Genomic DNA, 20,134 nt, shown 5'->3' with positions numbered 1-20,134 from the left:
ACCTGGCCTAACTAATGTAATAGAATGATTAATCTAATTGTAAAGGGTCAATCTCTTATTCAAAGCCTCAAGAAAAAAAAAAAAAAACATTTCCGTAAAAAAAAATTATCCCCTTCCTTTACTTCCGTCTACCGTTGCAATATGACCGTAGTGCAGTTCACGCGATAATATTAAAATCTACTTAATAATTACGTTCCATTTGTATGCTTTCTAAATAGATTTTCTTCTTAAATATAAAAGTAAATATTTTTTTGCCAATGTAGTAATTAGTATGACAGGACTTACATAACTTAGCAATACAATTGTAAAAAATCTAAAACCATTTAAATAAATGTTACTATATGGTAAATGGTCATCTCCCTTACTAAATAGCCTCCCGTGTTTGTTACTATTAATAGTGAATAGTTGTAAAAAATAGTGTATGTTTATGAAAAAAAATGCTTGCATAGTTGATTTTTTAAATTTTCGTTTTTCAGAGAAGAAAAAATAGCCGTTGCATCAGAACTTTGAATGGTCTAAAATATCATGATGTCGGATTTCCAATACCTTTTCTAGTTTACGAGATCTCAACAGACACCACACAAAACTAATAGCGTCTATTTCCTTTTCGGGGGCCGCTAAAAAAAAGCTGGCTAGATGAGGAAGAAATGTAGACTAGAAGATACCTCCAATCCTTTTTGTTGCCATTCTTCAGTTTAAAAAGTTTATTATATTGAGTTTGTTACTTGAACTTACTATTGACGTTTAAGATTGAAAAAAAAAATATGCTTAAAGCAAACAATTAAATAAAGATGACCGTAAATTTATTCAAAATAAATCATAGTACAAAACAGGGTTGGAACAAGATATTGAGGCACTGGTCATTCACACAAACAATAATAATTTTTTTTTAAAAGTATAAAGCAATAATTTTAAAATGATCCTTTACATTTATATCTCTAGAACAATTTAACTGTCAGATACTAATCAGCTCCATAATTAAAACTAATTGATTAACGTGCCAGACTGGGGAAATTTCAATGTTATAATAGGGGAAAATATTATGATTTAATCTGAAAGAATGTAAACAAATGCAAAAGGCAATATTTTATTTTAGTAAAAAAAAAACAACAAACAAATTGTGAAAAATATGTTCTCATAGAGAAAACAAGAAAACGGCACAAAAATTGTATTAAGTGCAATGGCCATATATAAGTGTATTATTGCATACATATTCAATGTATTTAACAAAATTGCATTTAGTCAATTTTATTACGTGCATAGCACATCCCCAAGCTACAATGCTCAACAGGGTAGTAAAACTGCCATAAAGCATGTAGCCAAACTACAACTTTGGAAACACAAGCTTAAAGCCCAAGCATCTGCCTTACATATATTGGTCATTGATACTGTTGTTTTTAAACCAAGTAGAAATAAGCACATATATCAATATCATAGAACTGTAGGGATTGAAAAAATCTTAAATCAACTTTAAAAACTGTAGGTAAATGCAATCTTCTCTATAGTGAATACTGTTAATTATATATACATGACTGATAGATTGTAATCATTGTGCAATGCACACACACACACAAATATTATCAATGTTATCACTTCAAGTTGATCAAGTCCAACTAAAGATAAAATCCCTAGGTAAATACAAATAGGTCATAATATATCAATAGAATAGAACAGTTTATAGCACTAACAGATATTAGATAGTAATGGAGTTCCCAATATCTTTATTGTTTACATTCACTGATGGAAACAATAAAAAGTGTACACTGAAATGGATTCTCAAGTTTTGTGTCAGTATTAATACTAATTGTAGTAGTGATAAAAAAAAGCATTTCAGTACCAGTACTTGTGTTATATATATATATATATCTAGGCTATAAATGATTATGCAAGAAAAATAGGAAATATTGTCCTAAAATTGGCTTTTTTGTTTTCATTAAACAAAATTAAAACTTAAACCACTGGCTACATTACAATTGAACACAACAGAATTATTACATTCCTAGTTAATGCAACCTTCTAACATTACTTAACTGCCAATGCTGTGCATTTATAGCTCACCATCATTTGAACTATCTAAACCAAAATATGTTATTGATGTGCTTGTAGCAGTGTTACTGGTGTAAGACAAGGATGAATGGCACATGTGTCTTTTCAACACACCTTATTTGGTCAAGAAAGAGGGACTGCTGAAGTAGTAGAGCCATCAAAGTATGAAAATGTAGTATAGCTATTTCTGTTATTGTTGGCAGAAACATATCAGCCTTCACTACCTACACCAATAGCAAAGCAGAATAGACTAGTATACACTATTTAAAATTTACATTGATAATGGGTTTACACGGTATTAATAAATTTGGTTTGAAGAGTTGTTCCTTTGTTACAGATTGTTGATTTGATGCAATGTGTATAATTTACAGAAAGAAACAAATGCAATACTAAATTTGAAAATATCAAAATAAACAACAAAAAACAACAACACAACAACTGTTAATCAGGGATAAATTGAGCTTTGTATAACTGACAGAGCCAAAATGTTCTTACATCAAATATTTAACTTGGTTGTTTTTTTTTTCAATAGACAAACGCCAAAATAAAATTTACAAAATATGTAAAAAAAATTTTAAGCCATTGTATTAAAGTAAATGTTATATACAGTTTCATCTCTTCGTTTAGTGCCCATATATCACAGATTTATAGAAAAACAACAAAATGGAAATTATATAGCATATACTTTACAGAAAGATAAAGAACAATAAACATTTTTTTATGAACAAATGAAAATAAAAAAATTCTTTCAAAATACCCCAAAATATTTGATTTTATATTAGAATATTCTATAATGATTTTTAAAATTCCCCTCAACACATTTCCAATTTGAATGATTTCATAATCTTTCATCTCTATGTCAATGTTTTTAAAGAGTGGAAAATAACAAGTAATAAAAAGAAATTGATTTATGGATCATCTGTCTGAATTGTAGTTCCATCAGTGTGATCAGGGATAACTTCACTGTGAACCAGAGTCCGTTTATCTTGTGCTTTCCTTCTTTTCACTCTGGCCTGCTCTTTGACAGCGCTGAATGTTCGTTTTCGGACCCTGCACAAAAAACAAGCCAGGAGCATTGCAATTGGCAGAACTGTAACAACAGGCAACGCTACAAACAAACATATCCAAAAGGCAAGACGTATTTGGCACTCCGTGTAGATGCTTGACTTGTCCTTGAGTGTTGGAAACTTGATGACAACATCGTCATCTGACTGCCAGTTTAGATCAAACTGACATGGGGTGTTGAGACTAACATTACACTTTTTGTATGCATTGCGGGTATCAAAGTGAGTTAGCTCTAGACTGGCATTGAAATCTAAGTTTGCACTAGTGGTTTGAAAATTAAAAAGCAAATAGTAAAAATCATTAGAAGTTACAGTGTAATTTACAGTGAAATTAAATGGCTTAGATTTATGCTCATGATTTTCACAAAGTGAGACATTCCATATAGTGCATGAGTGGCATGAGTGATGAAACTTTGCTTTATAGTTGTCAGACCCTGAAAAATAAAAAAAGCATATCTTTAGATACTAGTTTTCATTAATCTTCCAACAAGGAACAGCACTAAGAAAAAAACAAAACTTTACTGAAAGATGAAAAGAAAAGAGAATGATGGGAAATGGCAATAGCAATAATCCTCAAGGTCTAACAGGCAATCCACTAAACATATCTTATTTTATAATATCTCTAATCACTTTAAACAAGATTTTTACAAATGACATCTGTGGCAAGCTTAGTTTCATTATATGTGCCAAGCTTAGTTTCATTTAAGTTTGGAAAATGTTAGGTATATGCAACACATTATTGTTAAGCAATCAAGTTTGGTAAGGAATTCAGTTTTAAGGTAATATTTCACCTTCAAAGTTAAGAAACCTAAATAATTCTCCCCAGGAGATAGTTATAGTTAAAGTCCTTGAGTTACAGCTTAGGTTTAAGCCTAACACCATTTTCAGATTGTTAATAACTGAGCAGAAGCAAAGCATAACTAGGAAATTGAGACTAAAAACTTGACCAATTAGACATCAACAACAAAATTAGCAATGAAAAGAAAAATACTCTGTTTTATGGAGAATGACAAAAAGAGTGCATTCATCAATTTAATTTGGTAATGCCATCATGTTAAATATCTCATTAGAGAAAAATCAAAATAATAAGCATTTACAAATAAGGCCCTTTTTTAAGAAACTGAAATGATGTATAATTTTCAAGAGTTAGCTGGAGCTTTTAATGTACAGTTCTTTTGCTAGAGGCTAAGAATGTGTTTGAAGATGTCAAGCCAATAAAACTTTCCTTTAATTATTGCATAAGACATGCTAGTTAGGACCTAAAATCTCAGAACTACATGGTGTTTCAACATTGGGACCTTCATATTAGCAGTCAATTTGGCCAATGGGTCCTTAAAACAATGTAATAATATTGAATATAAAAGTTTAGGATTAAGTACACCGTACCTTTTACAAGGATCATCAAATGGGAATCATGGTAACTCCTACTAAACTTTCTGCAAGTGGAAATATACAGCTCAGTTCCTTTTAGCAGAAACAGCTTTTTAAAAACATCTGGATCAGTGAAGTTATGCGTGTCCTTGTAGGATGTGTTCACCCGAGCATGCTCAGGTAACACATACATCATGCCTGGACGACTGGAGGACACCTGAAAATAAATACACTCCGATAAAAGGATGGCAAAACATACTTTTGATTTTCTTCACTCAAACACGAAAATGCTTTGCCACACCATGATTGACTAAGTGGTAAAGTGTAAAATTCATCCTTTTCTGTAGCCCACGGTTAATGAAGGTGTCATGTGGCTAGCACAACGACCAACTGCCTTTACTTTTCCCCGACTAATGTCAGGTACCCATTAGAGCTGGCTGCACTCTAGAGGTGCCCAAAGATCCCAAAATTAAACATCCCTGTCTTCACCAGAATTAGATCCTGGGACCCCCAGTTCAGAAGCCAAGGGCTTTACTGCTCAGCCACAGCGCTTCAACCCTAAATGATGTTAGGCTACAATTTTCTTAAAAACAGTGACAAATTATTACTTGATAGTTGAGAAAAAAAAAGTAGGATGCTAAATATTCTCACAAAGTTTTTACATAAATCCTTAACAAATTAAGTAAGTGAAAATATGAACATAAGTGTTGGAAGACCAAACTTTATTAATATTTTATTGGAATGGGGACAATTTAGAATTTTAAACTATTCAGAAATACAGGACTTAAAAAGGGCTAGTAATAGTTTTAAACATAAATCATCCAAATCTAAACTTTTATCAAGCCAATGAGCTTCAGTTGTTATTACTAGGAGACGAACCTTGTAGCTGTTACAAAAAGTGGCAGAGAAGTCATCTGTGATGTCATTCAGTGCTGCTTCTTGGACATCATCCAACGTGTTTTTGCTGAAGCGATGTTTGAAAAGGTTCCATCCAGACACACCAAAAATCACAAAGACTAAAATGGTCACAGCCAATGACAAGCCAAGGCAGAGACAAGGTCTTCTTCCTTCAGTTTCCACTTTTCTGTGGGATGGTGGAACCAAATTTGGTCGAAATCCTTTGGCCATGGCGCTTTCTTAGAAATGTGAAACTTCAGTTGGTTTTAACTATCAAGGAGAAAAAAAAATATATACTTTCAAAAATTACATAGAATTTTATACTAAAATTCTTATCACTTGAATGTTTTTCACTCTTCTTATCTCTACACTTTCTATCCTTTGTACCTTTTCCTCCTCCTAACAAATTCTCTCTCTCTCTCTCTCTTTCTCCCTCTTTCTATGTAATATTGTAAAACAAATAGTATATTGTAGTGTTGTTTGATTGTTATGTTTATAGGTTGTTTAAATAATTACTTTGACAGAGCAGTTAGTATTTGATATAGGAAACATCCCCAATTTTCCATTCAAATAAAAATTATTCATAATTAGGGTTACCAGACCAGTGCATGTCAAAAGAAGGTCAGAAAGGTTGAAAACTTAAAAAAAAAAAAAAAACGACAACTTATAATACCATTATATAGATCTACTAGGAACAGCAAGGAAGGAAGTTGTCAAAAAAAAAAGTGATCTCAAGTTGCAGTACTGGTAAAAAAATGAACATCGCTTACATCAATATCTCATAAACGAGCCCAAAAATACTTGACAGAAACTCAATTAAGCCAGAAGAAAAGATCTAAAGGATTGATTTGCTTGTTGGATAATATACCATCATGGTAAACAGCATAGTAACAACCAAATGTTTTCACATTTTAGGTCAATGTCTGCTAGATAGATGGACTGTCCTCCTTTTCCCAGATGTCTGGTTTAGTAGCTGTATTCTTACTTGACCTTTTCTGATCGAATTATATTGATTTTAGACTATCTTAGTTTTAAAATTAAGAGAAATGCATATATATATATACATATCTGGAATGGTAGTAGAGAGGCATGACAGGTTTATTTGGGTAGGGTAGACGTTATCATTTTTAATTTCTTCATTTTCCATCAGGATTTGGACTGGTAAACACTGTAGCTTTGTTGTTCAAGCGTGTTACAAAAACTACTGATCTGTAATAGTAACCCATCAAATGTTCTGTAGATGCTTTGTGCTCAACAAAGAGCACCCATTCAGTAAAGCATTATGTTCTTAAGCATGGCAAAGCACTAGCATTAGGAATATCAAGCAGGATTTTGAGGAGAATTCTGCATGCTAATTTGAAACTGCTTCCTAACAAAATGATTTCGGTTCAAGAATTAACTGAGATAAATCATAACAATCGCTAAGTACCTATAAGGCTCACTTCCATATCAATGAAACATTAACAGAATTTTCGCTACTGGGCTTTTTTATGTACTTGTTTGGTAACTTCATTCAAAATGTATGTATATATATTTAGACGTTATAAATAACTAGATATAGATTCTAAATATCTCTCTCTTGACTTTTGTTGTAGGGGTGTTGTGACAGTTCACATAAACAAATCCCTCCACTTTTTCCAGTCAGCATCTATTCTTAGCAGGATATCAAGAGAGAGGCCAGTTCATTCTTTTATCTAGCCAGCTTTTCTTCTGAAGACCCTTTCTTTATTCTCCGTCCACTGTACCTTGAAGAATGACTTTTGATAATGAGTTATTTCTTACAATATGACCAAACCAGCTCAGTTTTCATATCTTCCTTTTTGCCTTGAAGTGTTGACTTGTAAACTACAAACTCATTTGTCTTGATTTCCTGGTATCTGATACCCAGCATTTTTCTGTAGAATTTACTTTCAAAAGCTTGGATTTATTCTTTCAGCCTCAGCATTCAGTGTCCAACTTTCACAACCATATAGGAATAGAAAGACTACAATTTTAATTTGACTGGAAAGCTGATGTTACTCTTCCAGATTTTCCATAGTATGGTCATTGCAATTGATGCCAAGCTTAAACTGGCTTTTATCTCTTGTATTGATCTCCGTCTCTTGTTATATTTGACCCAAGTATTTAAATGAGTCAACTTCTAATGTTTGGCCATTCAACTCTATGCAACAACTAGTACTATCTCCACCACAAACTAGTATTTTGCTCTTTTCAGCACTGATTTCTATGCTCTAGCTGTAGCATCCAGTTTTGAAGTAAGATCTTGTGACTAGTCAGCATTTTCTCCAATAGGTCTATATCATCTGGAAACCTGTGATTGGAAATAGGCCATCCATTTAAGGTCAAGCTAGGAGTAAATCCTTCTAGAGTTTAAACCATAATATGCTCCAGAAATAAGTTAAAAAGAGCTGGAGAGAAACTGCATCCTTGCTGCACTCTTATGGATGTCCTAAAACTTTCTCCAATTTGATCATTCAGAAGTACTGAGCTATTCTGACTTGTAACTTTCAGTATTTTTATTTAAGAGTTCAGTTTACTTTAAAATTTATTTATTGGACTCTTAACAATCTTCTAGATCTAGATCTAGTTCTAAGTCTTAAGACTTTAAAAAAATTTGTTTAGTCAATTTAGTGATAGCAGTCATAATAGATGAGACTAAATTATTCTAAATCTAAAATTTATAACACTATCTAGCCTGGGTGTACTACTAGACTGTGACACTATATTAGACTGTCACTATGAGTAAAAGTATAGATAATACGGCTATAATAAGGCTTGTCTTCGAGTCTGAAGATTAGTAAGGAATGCAGTATTTTCCGTGGCTGCGCAGCCCCAGCTGTGACCTACATATTTTGCCACACCCAGGGCAAGCATAACCGTTGTCCGCAGGTGGTCGATTTAGATTTTCTTTTCGCCGTTTGCGTCTGTCCTCAGCAGCGGATTTTCGTTTGGTCTCAAAAGTGTATCCTGCAGCCTTTGTGAGTGACCTCCAGCTGTCTCGTTCTGGGGCCGCATGCAACCATTAGCCCTCTTCTATGTCAGCTAAGGTAAGTTGGCGCCTAAGCTGGTCTTTGAAGCGTTTCAGTGGGGCGCCTCTATTATGTCGACCACCTTTTAGCTCACCAAAAAAAGACTGCCTGTGGCATACGATTGTCTCCCAAACGGGATAAGTACCCTGCCCAGCGTAACTGTCAGACCATAAGAAGTTCCTCTATACTGTCCATACCAGGCTTCGCAAGGACATCGCTGTTTGTAGTGCGGTCTTGCCACTGTATGTCCATGATGGAGCACAAGCATCTTTGGTGAAAGCGCTCAAGTAGTCTTAGTTGCTTTCTGTGTAGTACCCATGTCTCAGATCCGTATAGACAGTTATCAACTTCTCTTAAAAAAGAGGCATCATTTGATACTATACAACCCAGATATATATGTAAAGTGGTCTACCACATTAAGGGATTACTATAATATACTATAATTTACTATACTATAATAATAATAAGACTAATCACACTAGTCACTATTAAGTCACTATACTTAGAATTTTTAGAATACTATGCCTATGACAATATTATATTATATCTAGAATGTCTAGCAATATTAAAATTATATATAAATCTTTTATTAAATCATAATCAGGACTAGTTCATGTCTATACTAAGTCTAAACTGACTAAACTTATAATAAATACTAACTCATTGACTAAGAGTAAGAGTAGACTAGATATCAGATTATAATAATAATTATATTTTATATTATTTAGATATATAGTAGATCTATATAATTTTATATATATATATATATATATATATATATATATATATATATATATATATATATAAATATATATATAAATATATATATATATATATATAAATATATATATATATATATATAAATATATATATATATATAATGATATCTAGAATCTAGATCTAACAACCTAACTAACTTTAAAGTTACTAAAGTACTAAAGTAACTAAGTCATCTTTAATGACTTTAATCTTTAACTTAAATCTTACTTAGACTTATTTTATTGAAATAATTATAAGTGACTTAGATTAGATCATTAGTTAGTAAAGTTAAGTTAGTGATACTTTGAAATTGATTAATATATGATTATATCATAATCATATTCCTCTTAGACTTAGTTTAGTAAGTTTAGACGTTTAGTCAAGTTTAGTGAAATTATACTAAAATAATTAGTCTTTATGATTTGTTACTTCATAACTTTGTATAGATAATAGAGTAATACTAGATGAACTAGATCTAGTAATAGTCAATAAATAGACATACTATAAGTATAATTGTAGTACAGTTAAGACTTAAGTATTAAGTAAGTACAGTATAGACTACTAGACTCTATACTATACTCTATTACTATTAGTCTAGATCTATAGATAGTAATAATAGTAGCCTATCCTCCTATACTTATACTCTAATACTTTATACTATTTATACTCATAGTCTAGAATAGATCTATTATTATTTATATTAATTGTTATCTTATTATATATATTACTAGATATAGACCTAGAGTCTATTATATATAGATTCCAAACATCGAAAACAATCATCAAGCAGCATTAAATATGATAGATCAATAGATCTTGATCTAATCTAAATGTCTAAATGTAAACAAGGAAGAAACATTTAATTATTTATCTGCCTTGTTCGCAGGTCAGTGCGTATTGCCAACTTTATGTTTGACAAAGAAAAAAAAATGCCGCGCAGATAGCAATGTATCCATTGCAATTATCCAGACAAGACCATAATCGTTCTAGGTATCTGCGTTGATTTTGTTTAAAAATCTAGACTAGAATCTAGAGTCTTCACAGAAATAATAGAATCAGATTTTTACAAAATCACTATTTAATCTCACTATAATTTATAGATACAAAAGCACAACATAATATATTCGGAAAGACACAAAGATTTTTTTAAAATTCCTTCTTCCATACAGCCATTAGTGCTCGGAACAGGTTGCCTGAATCAGCCAGGAAAACAAATAACATAACATAATAAAATAATGGCAATGTCTTAAACAAAACACTTCAATATTGTCCTTCTTTAAACATTCTTTTTCTTACTACGATAAAAAGGCGATGTAATCGCCAGGAAAAAGAATTTCTGAAGCTCAGAACACAGGGAAAGCTAAAATAGCGGCGCCCTCCAGACTACAGCGTGCTCCAGGTCCGAAGTTGTTAAAGGGGGTGCAAATGCCTAATCAGCAGTGGCGTACTGGGGGGAGGGGTGCGGGGGGAGTGGACCGCACCGGGTGACACACACAAGGGGGTGACACTCAAGTCAGAAAAATGCACTTTTCCAAAATGCAACTTTGGAATAAAATTACTATCGTGAATGTCTCTCACAGTTTAGTATCAACATGTCCAGAACTTTCTTAATTTAATTCTATTCGATCTAATTCTTCCTATTATAAGAAAAAATAATGCGTTGTACATGCCAGGAGAAAGAGTTTCTGAAGCTTTGATAATGTAAAAACGCCCCTGACAACTCTGATTGAGCTTAAGGCGCTCCCCAGACTTCTGAGCATTTGAGTGGCGAACGTAATTTTTTTTTTTACTGTAAAATGTTGAGAAACACAAAGACTTAAGGCCATCGCGCGCCATTCGACGTATAGGGCTGCACGCTCTCTCCAAAGAAATCAGTCTAAGGTGATAGCCACTTCCAAGCTGGTACCCACGAAATTCAGGACTTCTAAAAAGGTGTGAAGCCATGGTTGACGTGGACAGCCATGCTTTTGTGTTCCTCTTTTCGGCTTTTATGTGTCTGACTTTGGTAAACGTGTTTCGTCTTGTCTAATGATATGTCTCACAAATGTCAATCGACGTTCAGTCGCCACTTCGCTCAGACGGTGAATGATGGTGCGGAAAAAAAGATTTCTTTATTGGTAACATTATCTCGGTAATAATAATAAATTCGTTGGATCCTTCTCAGCTATCACATCTTCTTTAAAACCTTCCACGTCTCGAAGCGTAGGTGGCCGTTAGGACAATGATTGTATTGAGTAGGTAGATTTTAATCTCCAGGCTAATTGATTTGTTTGTTCAGATAAGTCGTACTTTTTGAAAGACGGCTCCTGCTCTCCAATCCGATATGCAGCACCGTGATATGCAACTTCATCGCTTGAGATAACATTGTCTAAATGGGTTAACTTTTCTATTTCTATTTGTTCAAGATCTGTAGGACCAATGTTACTGGTGTAGCCTGTACCCAATATGCATAATTTTGGGGCATCTTTATCCGTCATCTTGTGTATACATTTAATTGTATTTCAAAGTAATGCTATGTCGTCTGCACAATCCAACTCGGTTTGGTTCAGGCCATGGGAACCCGAGTGCAGTCTGTTTAATGTATTTCTATGACATCGTCGATGGCTACTAGAAAGAGAAACGGGAATAAAATACACCCTAATCTCATATCCGTCTCGATGTTGAAGAATTCCACTGTCTCTCGTGACACAACAGCTTGATTTGTTTTGTCGCCGAATCAGGAAAAATTGTTGACAAATGCTTTATTATTTGCTATTTTCCAGAGTGATTCCGATGGACGCTATCAAACTTTTTTTTTTAAATCTACAAAACTGATCAACATTATTTCTTGGTATTCCAGGCTTTATAAGACGATGTTTCGTTGGAGGAAAATCTGTTCAGTGCTTGATTTGCCTTATCGAAAGCAACTGAGAAACACTAGTATAATTAAAACCCTTTTCCATAAGGAGCTTTTAAAGAATCTCTAGTATAAATATGTTCATTTCGATGTTTCTCAATTCAATAATTGTACATTTCTAATCTATTTAACAACTTCAAACTTAAACGTCAAATAACGTCAAAGCAACGACATTTAGAATAAAATCGAAAACCATTATCGCGTGTAACCATCAGTTGATTACCTTAGTTTTAATGTTCAACAAAAATAAATAAATAAACTAATATTTTCTTCATAAAGGGGGAGTTTTTTTTTCCTGGGGGGGGGGGGACACCCCAAGCTTACCGCACCGAGTGACACCGACCATAGTGACGCCACTGCAAATAAACCTTGAAATTAACTAACAGCCTAAATCTAGAAGTTGACAATAACATTTTCTATGATATTAAAATATCAGCTAAACAGCGAAAGTCTGGGCTAGAACGTGAAGACGTAGGCTAATTGGTGAAACTGACATAAAAAGGTTAAAAAATACATTAAAAAAGCAAAGCTTATATAAGGGGAAATTAAGAGCCACAGAATTACTGCCATATATCTCATCACTTCAGTGATATTTCTCCCTTTTATATAAAACAAATTACTAAATTAGCACTAATTGATTAACTAATTGTTTTTTTCTATTGATTGATGTATTATCGTCGCTTAATTATGAATAATTATCCGAAATTTCAACTTTCTCCACGACTGGGAAGTGAGAGAAGAAACGTGCACATAATGTAATAAGGGAAATAATTCCATATAATTAGCCACATCTTTCAACAAGTAGCATTTTTTCCCTTTTTTAATACAAAACAAAAATATTAATTATCAATAAATAATTAACTTGTTAATTATTTTCTTGTTTGATTCGTGTTTAGTTAGGAACAACAAATAATTGTGTAAAGTTTGAAATTAATTCGACTAGGGGGTGGGAGAAAAGATGTGCACGAAATTATGTACCAGACAGCTAGAGTGAGTTAATAAAAACTTTGTAAAAACTTTATGAATTTGTTTCTTATATATGCAGAATAAGAAATAGTTTAAATATTTCACAGTTGATCAAGAAATGAAAGTGAATACTATACTAGTTCATTATAAACGTTTGAAACAATTATCAACCAAATCATTATTTGCCCATGTAATGTTTATATATATTTGACTATTTATAACCACTTTTTATTATAACTGAAGGTGCACTCACATGTATATATATTATTAGTTTGACCAGAAAAGAAGAACTATCTTCTCTCCTTTTTCTGAGTTGTAAAAAAATAAAACTCCTGGAGGTATCCTTTTTAAAAGTTGCTTCCCTTTGATTAAAATTACACCAGTGAATGTTACGCTGTACCGTATCTGTGTATAATAATATACACTTTGATATTAAAACTGATGGAGATAAATTTACCAAGGCATCTCTAGAATAAATTTAAGGATTGCGCTAATATTAAGATGGAAAAGGGGTTCAGAATTAAGGTGAAATATGTTTACAACTGATTTTAATATATTTTCCTTTGAAGAAGAAAACAGCTACATATTCAATTTTGAAAATAAATTAATCGTCTAGCAGTCTAGCTCAGTGCTTTTTTTTTGGGGGGGGGGGTCATTGGAGCACGCACCACACACAAGCTCTTAGTCAATTCTCTTAATTACTCTGATTCTTCTCACTGCCTTTCTTTCAATGTAATTGTTGGGCCTGCATTTCTCAAACTGTGAGTCGCGAGTCGTGAGGCTAAATGGCGTTCTGGTTTTTTTTTCTATTTTTTTTCTATATCAGTGATTGTGGGGACGCGATGGTAGGCCTGCGAATTATGTATAAGAACTGTAGTTTTTTTGGTGATATTATTGGTTAACATAATTATGTCAGCTTTATCATTATCGCAGCCGTCTATAGACGCTGAAAGTTCTGACGAAAAAAAAAAGTGAGTTTTTTTTTACTTAAAAAAAATATGGTACTAGTCGACCCACGGCGTAGCATATGCCGCTACTTTGTAGGGCCACTGGAACCAATGCGATAGGCCCCGCGCTAATTCTAGGTGTAGGCCTAAATTATTAAATTAAATCATTTTATAACTTATAACAGATTTCCCGATTTACCAGGAGCTCATGGAAATCTCCTGAAATTGCAAAATATACGAAAAAGTCCTGGAAATCTCCGAAATTATTAAAATCTTTTGAAAACTCATACAAATCTCCTGAAATATATAGAAATCCGTTTCGCATAGGGCCCCACAATGATTAAGTCCGGCCCTGCTATTTAGTGACGGGTGAATACAGAGTAGATTACCTGTTCTCCCCCACCCCCTCTTTTTTTCGCCGCTAAAGCTACGTGGGGTAACCCTAGTCCGACTTGCAGAAATAAAAGTGTGATCTTTCCATGACTTCTTGGTCACAATGGTTAAGTCCGGCCTCTGCTATTTAGTGACGGGTGAATACTACTTGTTCTCCCCCCTCTTTCTTTTTTTTTTTTTCGCCTCTAAAGTTACTTGGGGTAACTCGACTAGTCCGACTTGTAGAAATAAAAGAGTGATCTTTTCTTTACTTCTTGGTGTCCAAACTGTTGAGCCATGAAGAGAATTATTATATGGTAGGCTATATCATCTTCCACACCTTAAAAAAAACTTTATAATTTTTGGACTATTTGAGGAATATAATACATATTGCGAGCTATGATGGGTAATTGGATTCATACCTCTGTATGATATAGACCAGTGGCGTAGCTAAGGGTGGGATTGGGGGGGGGGAGAGAATTTGAAGATCCCCCCCCCCCCGGGCCTCCACTTGAGGGGGGCCCCCAAAGGGGTGACCGAAATTTGTTTGTAAATACATAAATTAATATATTTCATTGACAAATAGTGTGAAAGGGTGTCTTTTTTTCAACATTTATGGATTAAATTTATAACAAAGACTAAACCTAGATCTAGGTCTAACAGTACGTTGACTTTGTTGACATTTTAAAAATATTTTTTCCAACCAAGATCAAAGTTGTTTTTTTAAAGTTAGTTTTACATTTTAAAATGCAAATCTTTAATAGATTTGTTGCCGATTTATTTTCCTTCTAAAAGAGATCAAACATGTGCTTGCAGCCTTAGCTGTATGATATATATCGTGTCACCTTTACTAATAATAGATTTAAATGGCGCGTATTTTAAGGCTACGCTAATTAACCTTGAAGCAAAATTTACAGAATCAGGTATAACATCCAAAAGTTATTCTTAATAATGCTAGAATTGTCCATTATTCGGGTTTGGCATCTATAATTTCAGAAGTAAACTTCACACTCGAGTTATTACCCCTTTATTCATCTTTCCTCAATCCAATGGAAATATGCTTTTCTAAATAAAAAAAAAACAACGTTCTTATAGAGTGATAAAAGACTGAATTGCAAAGGTGTGAAAATGAATCAAAAAACCTAAATGTATGTCTTTTCGTCAGAGGAAATTTTACAATCATGGCATATTTTTTATTTGTGAAATTTAAAAAAAATGTTATTCTTTCTATGGGAACTTCCCCCATGCCGAGTTGATCAGAGTGGGGCTACAAAACAGTGTGACGCAAAGGTTAAACCTATGATAACGCAGCCACAATAAGTGGCCGTCTGTCTGGCCTGCGGATACGTCTGTTAAGCATAAATCTAAAAGCAACATTTCTGAACTGTGATGATAATCACTCTCTCAACCTGGCAGCTTTTCATTCTGCTGAGATAGATCCAACAATTTTGTCACCTTTTTTGGAACTGTACATGAATTGTTCAACTTTTTTTCCAAATTAACCCCATAGATGGGCCAAACTGAAAGAAGATGAAGCAGGGATTAAAAAAAAAAAGTAATACAAGAGAAGAAGCTACGTCGGCAGTTTCCTTGCATCTCGACAAAATCATCATACTGTTGGAGAACCTTTTTGAATCAACAACTGAAAGAATGGACACTAGAAGCAGTGCACAGAATCTGTTGTCACAGATAGATATTAACATTAACATACTGTAGACATTAATTAATAATAATGATAATAATAACGGAGACTGTGATTAACAAAGTAGACTCTTTTTATTTCCGTCCAATCCTTTTGCTTTCGCACAAAACATTAACAACAAACAATGACGTAATATCTTATAATATTAGCACATCCTTCCTTTTAAAGTTTTTAAGACTGATATCTAATTGGAACTTTAACAATTCGACCACTTCTGGTTGTCTTGACTGGCACAACAAGTTCTCTAGACGTTGGTCTATTATTGTCTGTTTCGTTTGTTCCAATAGTTTGCTGTTCATTGTCTTTATCGGTATCATTGTACCCAGAGATGTCGTCATCGAAACTCTTGTTCAAAAAGCGTTGATTTCTTCTGTATGTTTTTGCATCGTTTGTCTTTATGATGTAAGATCTGGGTGATTAATGTTATTTTTTATGACAACTGCTTTCTGCCATGTTTGTCCTAGACGAACTCACCGACAGAATAATCTTTAGGTAGTCTTGCTTTTGCATCGTATTTCACTTTGCTTTTCATCTGTTGTTCGTTGAGTAATGTCTCTGCATTTTCAGCTATCGATGGTTTCAATAGTTTGGGATCAGTAGGAATGATTCCCTGAGTCTTCTACTCATCAGCAGTTGTGATGGTGAATACGGCAGTCCGCTTATCGGAGTATATCAATACTCGAGCATTGCGAGATATGAATCTTTCCCACTTTTGTATGCTTTGAATCCTTTTGCTTTCGCACAAAATATAAACAACCAACAATGACGTAATATCATAGCACAGAATCTTCTTCATGCAGTGGAAAATTAAGAATTTTTTGCCTATCTGGAATTCTGGTCAAAGCTCCTGCGCCCAGTTAATATAGTTCAGAAGAAACTACAAAAGTCTGGACTGCACATACTGGAAGCTGCTGAAGAAATTAGTACCCTTTCATGCTTTCTGCAAAAGGATGAGAAACTGACAAAAACCCAATCCATCGAAAAAGCAAAAGAAGGTAGTGATATTATGGATTCCCTGTAATCAAAACAACCAGAAGAAAGAAAAGACTTGATGGGAAGTTGAGTTCTAATGTAGGACTGTCAATAGAAATGCAATTCAAACGTGTTGCGACAGATTTCATATGGAGATGAAGGGCAGATTATAAAGGCTGGAAAGAAAATGGATACCTTTGGGTTTCTTCTTGAACCAAGACACCTGTTGGATGATGACACGTGTTATGACATGATTAGGAAGTAGTTAGGAATTAGGTATTTGTTTCGGGAATAGGGTAAAGTTTTAATTAGCGACAAGTGACATGACAGATCTTTAAAAAAGAAGAACGCTCTAAACGACGCTAGGAGGACGCTTATTGTAAAGTAGTAGACTTGAGTACGACATTATTGACATCGGACGATTCCCTTTCGAGTATTAAACATATTGTTAGAACAACATATCAGCGTCGACTACCTATTTGATTGTTTCGGCCTTTCGCCGGTGTTACTGAAGTGTTGAGTTCAGCGTTACCTACAGTCTGATCTACACTAGACAGATTGTCAAGAATCAACACCGCGCAGAGGTCTTAACAACGTGGCGACCCCTGACTCGGAGCTCACTGGCATCAACGTTCAGAAGGATAGAAGCCCTCTGTAGATAGACACACCTATAGTGTCAGCGCAAACGAACTATGTCTGCGGTCACCTATGGCACATCACATTGGACAGTATCAGTTAGTGACACTTGAGGGAAATAGGTGTTCAGAGGAACTTGATTGTGGACACAGAAAGAGAAGTTGAAATCGCAATCAAGACTCAAGTTGTGTTGTCTTTTATGTTTCCCTACATTTTGGCCCTTGCACATTGTAAGACTAAGACAGTAGATTTAAAAAATTGACAGGCAATTTTTTTTAGCGGGAGGGGGAGGAGTTGTTATGACATGATTAGGAAGTAGTTAGGAATTAGGTATTTGTTTCGGGAATAGGGTAAAGTTTTAATTACCGACAAGTGACGTGACAGATCTTTAAAAAAGAAGAACGCTCTAAACGACGCTAGAAGGAGGACGCTTATTGTAAAGTAGTAGACTTGAGTACGACATTATTGACATCGGACGATTCCCTTTCGAGTATTAAACATATTGTTAGAACAACATATCAGCGTCGACTACCTATTTGATTGTTTCGGCCTTTCGCCGGTGTTACTGAAGTGTTGAGTTCAGCGTTACCTACAGTCAGATCTACACTAGACAGATTGTCAAGAATCAACACCGCGCAGAGGTCTTAACACACGCTTATGACAAACTGTGTTACTTTTTCCTGTTTGTATGATGAAATAAATGGCAAATCGTTTGTTCAATGATGTCATTGATGCACGAGCACTTTTCATCAACAAACCAGTAATACAATCACCAATAGACATATTGCGGAAACAGGTTTCATATGGTAATTACGTGCGCTCAAACCTTGCAACCTCATCCGAATACCGCTAACTCAGGCCACTTCCATTACGTCATGTGATAGATCATTCTCAAAGCTCAAGTTCATTAAAAACCATCTCAGGAGCACGATGACACAAAAAGGCTTATCATGGCTTTAATGTTAGTGAAGTCACAAATACTAGAAATTGTATCGATGTTATAGATGTCTTTGCTGCACAGAATGCACGACATGAAGCGATATGAATTGAGATTTATCACTATGTGCATTATTTAGCTAATAAACAACGGTATTATTCATTAAAAAAGTCTTAATGATTATTTTTTGTTAAGTATACTGATATGCTGAATCAATTTGATTTTGGGCTTATATATTTTTTGCGTACATTATCTCATGTCATATGTCGAATGTCAAAATGCAAGGAGCCCCCAAAGAGGCCAATCCCCTAGGGCCCCCCAATCCTTAGCTACACCCCTGATATAGACACGCACATTAAGCCTATATTTTTTGTTGTTACCTTTTTTGTTGGACATTCCATAAATAAAATAAACCATTTGTGTGTGTGTGTTAAATGTTTCATTTTGTTTTGGGCTATATATAGGCCTATTAAACCCCACACAATATTATGATGATGTTGACAGCAAAAGGTTTTAAAAATTAAATCTCTAGAGATGATCTATAGGCCATATTCTAGCCTACACAAAATAAAAAATATAGACTAGATCTCGGTCTTGCTAATATAGATCTATTTATATTATATTCATGTAGGCCCTATATTTTCATGATTCTATAGATCTTGACCTATGCCAACGTAAATAAAAAAAATAGATCTAACATACTTATATAGTCGAGTCTAATAACGACGGCTCTATTCTTAGTTCTAGCTCTAGCCGACGCAATTGTTATCAATATCAATGTTAGACGTGCTAAGTTCATTTCCGTTACAAATGATTGTCAACAATAGCGACAATAGTGTCACGCCTACTCACTGTCGCATTGGGAAAGCATGATGATTGAATCCCCCCCCCCCTCCTTTATACGTACTCCCCTGCTCGGGGAGGCTGTTTATTGTTATTCATATATAGCCTTTTCACAATCGTGGTATGCTTGTTAAATTGAGTGTAGGCTGATAACACGATGGTAAGTTGTAATTAAATTAAATTATCTTTTAGGTCTAGCATCTGTTAACTTTTATGTCGTTTATAACGTTACAATGTTAAGTACACAATGGTACGCATCACATTCTATGGAGAGATTTGAACGTTGTGCATTGTCTAATCATTCCTGTGTCACGATCATTCATAATGTCAGTCATGACTCAAATTCGAATGAAATAAATCTAGATCTAGTGCAAAATATCTAGATTTATATGAAAGTATAATAGATATAAATCATAATAGATAGGCCTATATATATGTTTGTTTTACCATATATCATGCATATGGAAATTTTGGCATAAAAAAATTACATTTATGGTTATTGTACAGCCTGCTAGCTATTGCTATTTTAATTAGAACTATATAATATATAGATCTATAAATAATACATATATATATATATAAATCTTATCTTATTTTTATCTTAAAAATATATATATAATTAAAATTACAATTGATCCTATGATATATTAAATAATATTTGCGTATTTTATGAATAGAATAGATTTACATCCAAACA

The 20,134-nt window shown here is 33.8% G+C and overlaps 2 protein-coding genes across 4 annotated transcripts in view; one reads left to right on the top strand and one right to left on the bottom strand.

Moving 5' to 3' along the window:
• Positions 1–786: 786 nt before the first annotated feature.
• The window catches only part of LOC106055684 (uncharacterized), a 19,625-nt gene continuing 277 nt past the window's right edge, over positions 787–20,134 (bottom strand). The window contains exons 1-4 of one of the 3 annotated variants that reach the window (XM_013212068.2): positions 9,906–10,045; positions 5,361–5,648; positions 4,497–4,698; positions 787–3,544 (exon numbers count right to left, since the gene is read on the bottom strand). In XM_013212068.2, the coding sequence (XP_013067522.2) occupies positions 2,955–3,544; positions 4,497–4,698; positions 5,361–5,609 (1,041 nt within the window). In that variant the 5' untranslated portion in view covers positions 5,610–5,648; positions 9,906–10,045 and the 3' untranslated portion in view covers positions 787–2,954. Of the gene's footprint in view, positions 3,545–4,496; positions 4,699–5,360; positions 5,649–9,894; positions 10,046–20,134 lie in introns of those variants that run through there. The other 2 variants (XM_013212069.2, XM_013212070.2) reach the window with 2 other exon arrangements.
• The window catches only part of LOC106055683 (uncharacterized), a 20,152-nt gene continuing 19,447 nt past the window's right edge, over positions 19,430–20,134 (top strand). Inside the window, exon 1 of the mRNA XM_056012190.1 lies at positions 19,430–19,597. Coding sequence (XP_055868165.1) covers positions 19,595–19,597 — 3 coding nt within the window. The 5' untranslated portion in view covers positions 19,430–19,594. The remainder of the gene's footprint in view (positions 19,598–20,134) is intronic.

The sequence above is a fragment of the Biomphalaria glabrata genome, chromosome 15 (genome assembly GCF_947242115.1).
Source record: "Biomphalaria glabrata chromosome 15, xgBioGlab47.1, whole genome shotgun sequence".
In the NCBI taxonomy this organism is placed as follows: Eukaryota; Metazoa; Mollusca; class Gastropoda; family Planorbidae; genus Biomphalaria; species Biomphalaria glabrata.
This window is presented reverse-complemented; position numbering and strand designations above follow the sequence as displayed.